The following is a 6,680-nucleotide window of genomic DNA, read 5'->3' on the forward strand; positions in this document are numbered from 1 at the left end:
TGAACATTCTCCTACACCCCCACAGCCTTTGTATATATGGATCAATGGATTGCTGGAGCAATTTAAAAATTTCATAGATATTTCCAAATTGACTTCTGAATACTATACCAGTTTACAATCCAACTATCAATATATGAGAGTGTCTGTTTCTCCACATCCTCACCAACAGTGGGAATCATCCAGTTTTTTAATCATTGATAATCTGTTGTGAGAAAAATGGATATCATTGTTGCTTTCATTTCTTTTTCAACTGTAAATGAGATTGAACTTTTTTTCGTGTATTTATTGACATTCTATTTATTTTTAAGATATCTGACTGTCCATGTCTTTTCCCATCTTTCTAATGGTTTATTCAACTTTATATTTTGAGGGGGGGAGCTTTTTGTAATTGAAAAAATTAGCCCTCTGTATATATATTGTAAATATTTTTTCCTAGTTTATCGTTTCCATTTTGACTTCATAACTTTTTTTGCAGTGCAGGAACTTTAGCTTTTATGTGATCATATTTATTCATCAGAAGGGCTTTCATGAGATGTTCCATGTATGTAGGATCTAGCACTCGAAGCCTAAACCTCATAAGAACTTCACTGGTGAGAGGTGGAGACACAGTTCCTTATTCTTCCTAGTTATTCGTTGGTTACCTACTGGTTCAAACACACACACATATATCCCCAAAGACATATGTGAATTCTCAGACAAGGTACACTCTAAAACCTTACAGAGAAAGACAGACATTTTCCACACAGCTGCCCTGAATACCTGAGAAAGTCCATTATTATGTAGAATGGTGTCTTTTCATCTTCCCTATACTTTCAAACCATGCTCATGTGGTCTAATGGTGGACCACTTACATTAGAAATGCAGGAGTCTGAGAAAGAGCTTTCTGTTCTGCAGTAGCAGCTCCTGTTGCTGACAACAGAGGCCTTGGAGAAGCTTCAAGATTTATATTTTTTTTGTCAAATAAAATTCTTCGTTGTGTTATTCCTCTGTAATCTCTGTATGTAGAAGAGAAGCAAGATGAAGATCTATTATTCTCCTGTCCGAGTAACACCAGATAAAGAAGAGGTGGAGTGGTTCTTCCAGTTACATATAAAACCAAGACATATAAATGCTGCAGAAAGAAACCACAGTGCCTGAAATTTATTGATTTAAATTGGATTGAATACATTACTTAGATTTTCTTTGAGAGTCTCACAGCTCTGTGGACCTAGCTTTCTACAGCAGTCTACTGGTCTGGGCAAGTGCAAAGGTCATATCCGTCATCGCAGCCAGGATCTGTCCCTGCAACATCCTGGTCTACCTCTTTCCCTGTGGTGTCCTCCCATCCCCCATCTCCAGTGACTTTTACCTTAAGAGAACTTTGGTAGGCAAAGATTTCTATCAAAAGAACATCTATCACACCTGATTAAGTAGCAGCTTAGAGAATACCAGTTGACATGAAAGACTTTTTGATAATGCAAGATCAAGGGTGAATAATTATGGAAATTCAGAGGCAATGACATCTGCCAAACAGAAGCTGTGTATTTTGCACACTTCTTCTGTAAGTATTCAGATTTAAAACTGTGTGCCACCATTACAAAGTGATTCTCAAGAGCATCTGGAGAGTCCCTATATCTAACTGATGTCCTTACGTCAGATACTGATGTCCTGTGTCTTACAGGTGCTTACAACAGAGTTCTGCCCTACATCCTCATGGGTAGCCTGACTGTCCTGATCGGAATCATCACTCTTTTTTTCCCTGAAAGTTTTGGAAGGACTCTACCAGAGACCCTAGAGCAGATGCAGAAAGTGAAAGGGTAAGTGGAACTTTAAAAAATTACATGTATAAAAAAAGAATGAACATGATAGGATAAATAGGAAGGTTCTGAAAAGGAAGAGTAACAAGTGGAGAGTAGCACTATCAGATAATAAAGCATGTGATTAAGCAATGGCAATTCAAACAGTATGATAACAGTATAGAAAAATAAATCACTGGAATGGGATAGGGTTCAAAATTAAACTGAATAAAATAAGAGAATTCAGTGTGAGATAACAAGGAGCACTTCAAAATCAGTGGGGAAAAGTTAGATTATTCAGTCAAAAGTGGTAGAATATTCAACTAGCCATTCTGGCTACATAAAAAAGCTGAAATCCTACTTCAAAATATATCATGATAAATTCCAGAAAGATTAAAAATTGAGACCTAAAAATATAAAGTCCTAAATGTACCAGAAGAAAACATAAATATTTTATAACCTTAAAGAAGGCCTTTCTGAGCGTAATATGAAAAACAAAAAGCCCTAAAGGAAAAGATTGACATATTGGATTAAGCAAGTTTAGATATTGTCAGTAGAGCAAAAGTGAAACCATAAATTAGAACAAAGGTCGGCAAACCAGGGGGAAAATATTTGCAACACACTAGACAGAGTTAATAAACTCAAGATATGAGATAGACAGAGTTAATAAACTTAAGATACAAGAAGCTCTTAGCGATCAGTGGGAAAAAGACCAACAACTCAGTAAGAAAACCGGTAAAAGTCATGAACAAGCAGTTTATAGAAAAGAACATTTCAGGGGCAAATATATTTATGAAAAGGAAATACATGTCCACATTATTAAAAAGAATTTTTAATGCAATATCATTTTTTGGCCTATGAGATTGTGTGAGAGTTTTCTTCCTGGTATCAACCAATTCTGACACCAAAGAAGTGTCCTATAATATCATCCAGGTATGACACTAATTACCCAGGACTAGCATCAGACCCTACAGGTTAAAGGTTCAGTCCCATAAGACAGCTTACTCTTCAGCTGCCAGTCACAAGTAATGGGTCCCCAAGGTTATCCACATTTCTGGCTCTTGGGGAGGGGGAAATTTACTCCCTTACCCCTTTAAGTTCTTGTGGCTGAACTAATAATAAAATTGACACAAGTCAAGTCAGGAGGAGAAAAACACATTTTAATACATGCATATAGAGATTTCTCAGAAAGAGGACTGCAGACATGGCCAAAGCAGGCAGCTTTTACACTTTTTAGACAAAGAAACAATAAAACTGAGAGGAACTGAGAGGACAAAGAAATTTAGGTTTGAGTACTTATTATTGTTCAGTCGCCAAGTAGTGTCAGACTCTGCGACCCCATGGCCTGCAGCGCGCCAGGCTTCCCTGTCCCTCACCATCTTCTGGAGTTTGCTGAAGACATGAACTTGGGTACTTAATTAGTAGGGAATTTAAACGAAGTGTGGGCCTGGGTAGTAAATTAGTAAAGAAGCAGCAAGGTTTATTTATACAGATTTTTTGGTCCTGCCCTGAATTCTCCATCCCTTGATAATAAGGGTGTCCTTTTACCGCCATATGTGGGGAGTGGGCCTTTTCCAAGAGGGATTTATTTCCTGCTTTCAGGGGCACAGAGGAGGCCAGAGCGTCCTTCTGCATCAGCTCCTTCACAAGCAACTTGAATTCAAAATCATCATAATGGGGACTTCCCTAGCTGTCCAGTGGTTAGGATTCAGTGCCTTCATTGCTGAGGGCGCAGGTTCAGTCCCTGGTTGGGGAACTAAGATCCCACATGCTGCGTGACCAAAAGCAAAAACAAAATCAAAATGCAAAATAATCAATATGCCATTGTGGCATATTTGGGGGCAGCCTGCCCTGAGCTCCAACATGTCCAACTTGACTACAAAGTCTGGTGTTTCCACAACCCCCCTCCTCACGTTCAGGAATTTGCTAGAATGATGCACAGAACTCAGGAAAACATTTTACTTACTATTACCCGTTTGTTATAAACAACACAAATGAACAGCCAGGGGGAAACGTGAGGTCCAGAAGTGTCCAGAGCACAGGAGTCTCTGTCCTGTGGAGTTAGCATCACCATCCCGGCACGTGGATGTGTTTGCCAATTCAGAAGCTCTCCAGACCCCAGTAAACGTTTAGGAGATTTTATGGAGGTTTTTCACCACATAGGCACGATCAGTATTGATTTAACCTCAGCCCTTCTCCCTTCTCTGGGGGCTGGAGGGTGGGCGGAAAGTTCCAGGCTTCTAGTCAAGGCTCGATCTTTCTGGAAACCAGCCTCCATCATGAAGCTATCTAGGGACTCGCCAAGAGTCACCTCATTAGAATAAGAGGCAAGACACTCCTGTTACCCTTGTCACTCAGAAAATTACAAGGGATTTAGAAGCTCTATTCAGAAACCAGGGACAAAAATCAAATATCTGTCTATGACAACACAGACGGGCAAACATTTAAAAGATCAGTGGTATGGTAGTAGAAGTTTAAGGTTCATTCATTTTTGTGTATTTATTTTTGTCTGCACTGGGTCTTCGTTGCTGCAGGGTTTCTCTAGATGTGGCAGGCAATGGCTGCTCTTCGCTGTGGCGTGCGGGTTTCTCATTGTAGTGGCTTCTCTTGTTGCAGAGCACGGCTCTGGGCCCGCGGGTTCAGTAGTGGGGGCTCGCAGGCTCCCGAGTGCTGGCTCAGCAGTTGTGGCTCTAGAACTTATTGGCCCCACAGCACGTGGGAGCCTCCCCAGCCAGGGGTTGAATCCACGCCCCCTGAATTGGCAGGTGGATTCTCAACCACTGGGCCACCAGGGAAGTCCAAGAGAAGTTTAGATCCTAGAGTGAAACTGCCTGGCTTCAAAATCCAAATCTACTGCAAACTTGGTCAATTTGCTTAGTTTTCACTAGACCTCAGTATTCCCATCTGTTATGTGGGGATAGTTCATATGGCTTTTGTGATGTTATATAAGATAATGTGTTTTTAGTGCGTAGCCATGATAAAAATAAGTCCATATGTGAATGGATTGTGATCCAGACTGGATGTATATAGCAAAAGATGCCCGGTTTTGATAGGTTGTTTCTCCTAATGATAAAACTACTTCAATATCAACTTTAACTTACCAAGAACTTCATGCTCACCACTCTATTGTTTCCTCAGTGAAACTATAAAATCGAGAATACTAGTGCTAGCTATACTCATGAGGTTCTTTTTAAAGTAATTAGTTGTTCATTGACTAGAGAAATGTTTTTCTGTGTCAATCTGGCATTTTTTTTCGTTTAATTTTCTTTGGCATTTATCTTATTTTCAGGTTCAGATATGGGAAAAAAACAAAAGGTTCAATGGAGAAAGAAGAAAATCCCAAAGTTATAATAACTTCATTCTAATAAAATTCCCATCCTATTTGGTGAATTGAAAAACATTCCATAAGCCTGTGAAGAAACTAAAGCTGTTCCTGATGAAAAGGACTGATTAGGAGGAAAATGGACCTTGCTATTAAGAAATGCTTGCTATATGGCAAACTCTGGACCAGACTTACAGATAACTCCTTATTTTTTAAAACAAACCATTTCTAGAGACTTTTCCTAATTAATTCGATGAATTGGGTTTGTCGGATTTTTAGAAAACGTGTTGGTCAAGGACTGGAAAACTCATATATAAAGATTAAACTCATTTCCAAATACAAAGACTATCCAAATTTTTAAAAAATTTATTGAATTAACACAACTATCAGGCTTGTGTGTGTGTGTGTGTATAAGTAAACCAGCTCATTCAAAATGACCAATTATATGCAGTATTCCTAACCAGCAAATTTTATACACTCCTTTGAGAAGAATTGATGGCAGATACTAATAGCATTTACAAGTGAAATGCATCAAGAGATCAGACAGCCTGGCTCTCTGGCCTGTCAGCATTTAAGAAGGAAACAAGGCAGCTCCTGGCTAGCATGTCAGCAGCTATGGCTCACAGGCTATTGAATGATTCACATTTGTTGTGCTCTTTGTGAGCACTTGACTAAGCTCTCTGTTCCCTGAGACTGGCTTAAAGGGCCTTTTTTTTTTTTTTTTTTTGGTAAAAAGAAAATCAGGAAAACCACAAACTAGTTAGATTGGTAGAGGTGGTTTGTGTGCCCCATAGCCAAGAGAAATCAGCACCACTGAAGAAGACTATGCAAGCTAACAATCTGGAGACTCTTTTAAACCAGTTCTTTCCTTTAATACATACCTCCCTAAATACAATACGCAGTTGTAGCTTCTTTAACCACGGGGGCATCTGGTCAGCAATAGCGGAATCTCAGTTCCAGGAATGAGCAAGGTAAAAGCCACAAATGGGATAATGTATTGACATAAGCTCAGAAGATAAATGTCAGCTCTGTGTCTCACCACATTTGAGGCATGCTGAGATGATAACATAGCAAACAGTTCCTCCCGAAGACCTGGGCCCCATACTCTCACCAGGAGCAGCTCCTTTCGGAGCAGCAAGAGACAAGCTGGTGACCCTTTAACACCAGTTTTCCAGTCCTTGCTTACAGTACAGGCAGCTGCTGGTTTTAATATGCTGCTCGTTGGCATCATCTCCTAAAATTAATTATCCCCAAATATAAATATTCACTATCTAAATATGTTTCAAAGGAACCTTTGATGAAACATCTTGGTAAACAATCCTTATAGCTTCAAGACCCTTATCTTGAGCTTTTCAGATTATCTCAGAAGTTTTTCTTTATATTACCATATTTCTAACACATATTTATATCCCTACTGACATACTGATCCCACTTTTGAGTGTTACCTTAAAACCCACTAGAATTCTTGAGATAGTTTACACTTTCTCACTGGGGACTCAGGTAAACAGCTTCATCTACCCAGCACCTTTATCTCCCCCACTGGTGCACACCTTTCTACCTACCCTGCTGGATACTAGCTGCCT

At 39.5% G+C, this 6,680-nt stretch overlaps 1 protein-coding gene across 3 annotated transcripts in view; it reads left to right on the forward strand.

The window, feature by feature from the left end:
- The window catches only part of SLC22A4 (solute carrier family 22 member 4), a 43,729-nt gene extending 38,284 nt beyond the window's left edge, over positions 1-5,445 (forward strand). For all 3 annotated transcript variants that reach the window (XR_005721226.1, XM_040241817.1, XM_040241818.1), the window contains 2 exons: positions 1,661-1,796; positions 5,065-5,445. Coding sequence is in view for 2 of the 3 variants with exons in the window: in XM_040241817.1 (XP_040097751.1) it covers positions 1,661-1,796; positions 5,065-5,140 (212 nt within the window). In the remaining variant the exon portion in view is untranslated. The remainder of the gene's footprint in view (positions 1-1,660; positions 1,797-5,064) is intronic.
- Positions 5,446-6,680: the final 1,235 nt, after the last annotated feature.

This window comes from Oryx dammah, unplaced genomic scaffold (assembly GCF_014754425.2).
Source record: "Oryx dammah isolate SB20612 unplaced genomic scaffold, SCBI_Odam_1.1 HiC_scaffold_5, whole genome shotgun sequence".
Lineage (NCBI taxonomy): Eukaryota > Metazoa > Chordata > Mammalia > Artiodactyla > Bovidae > Oryx > Oryx dammah.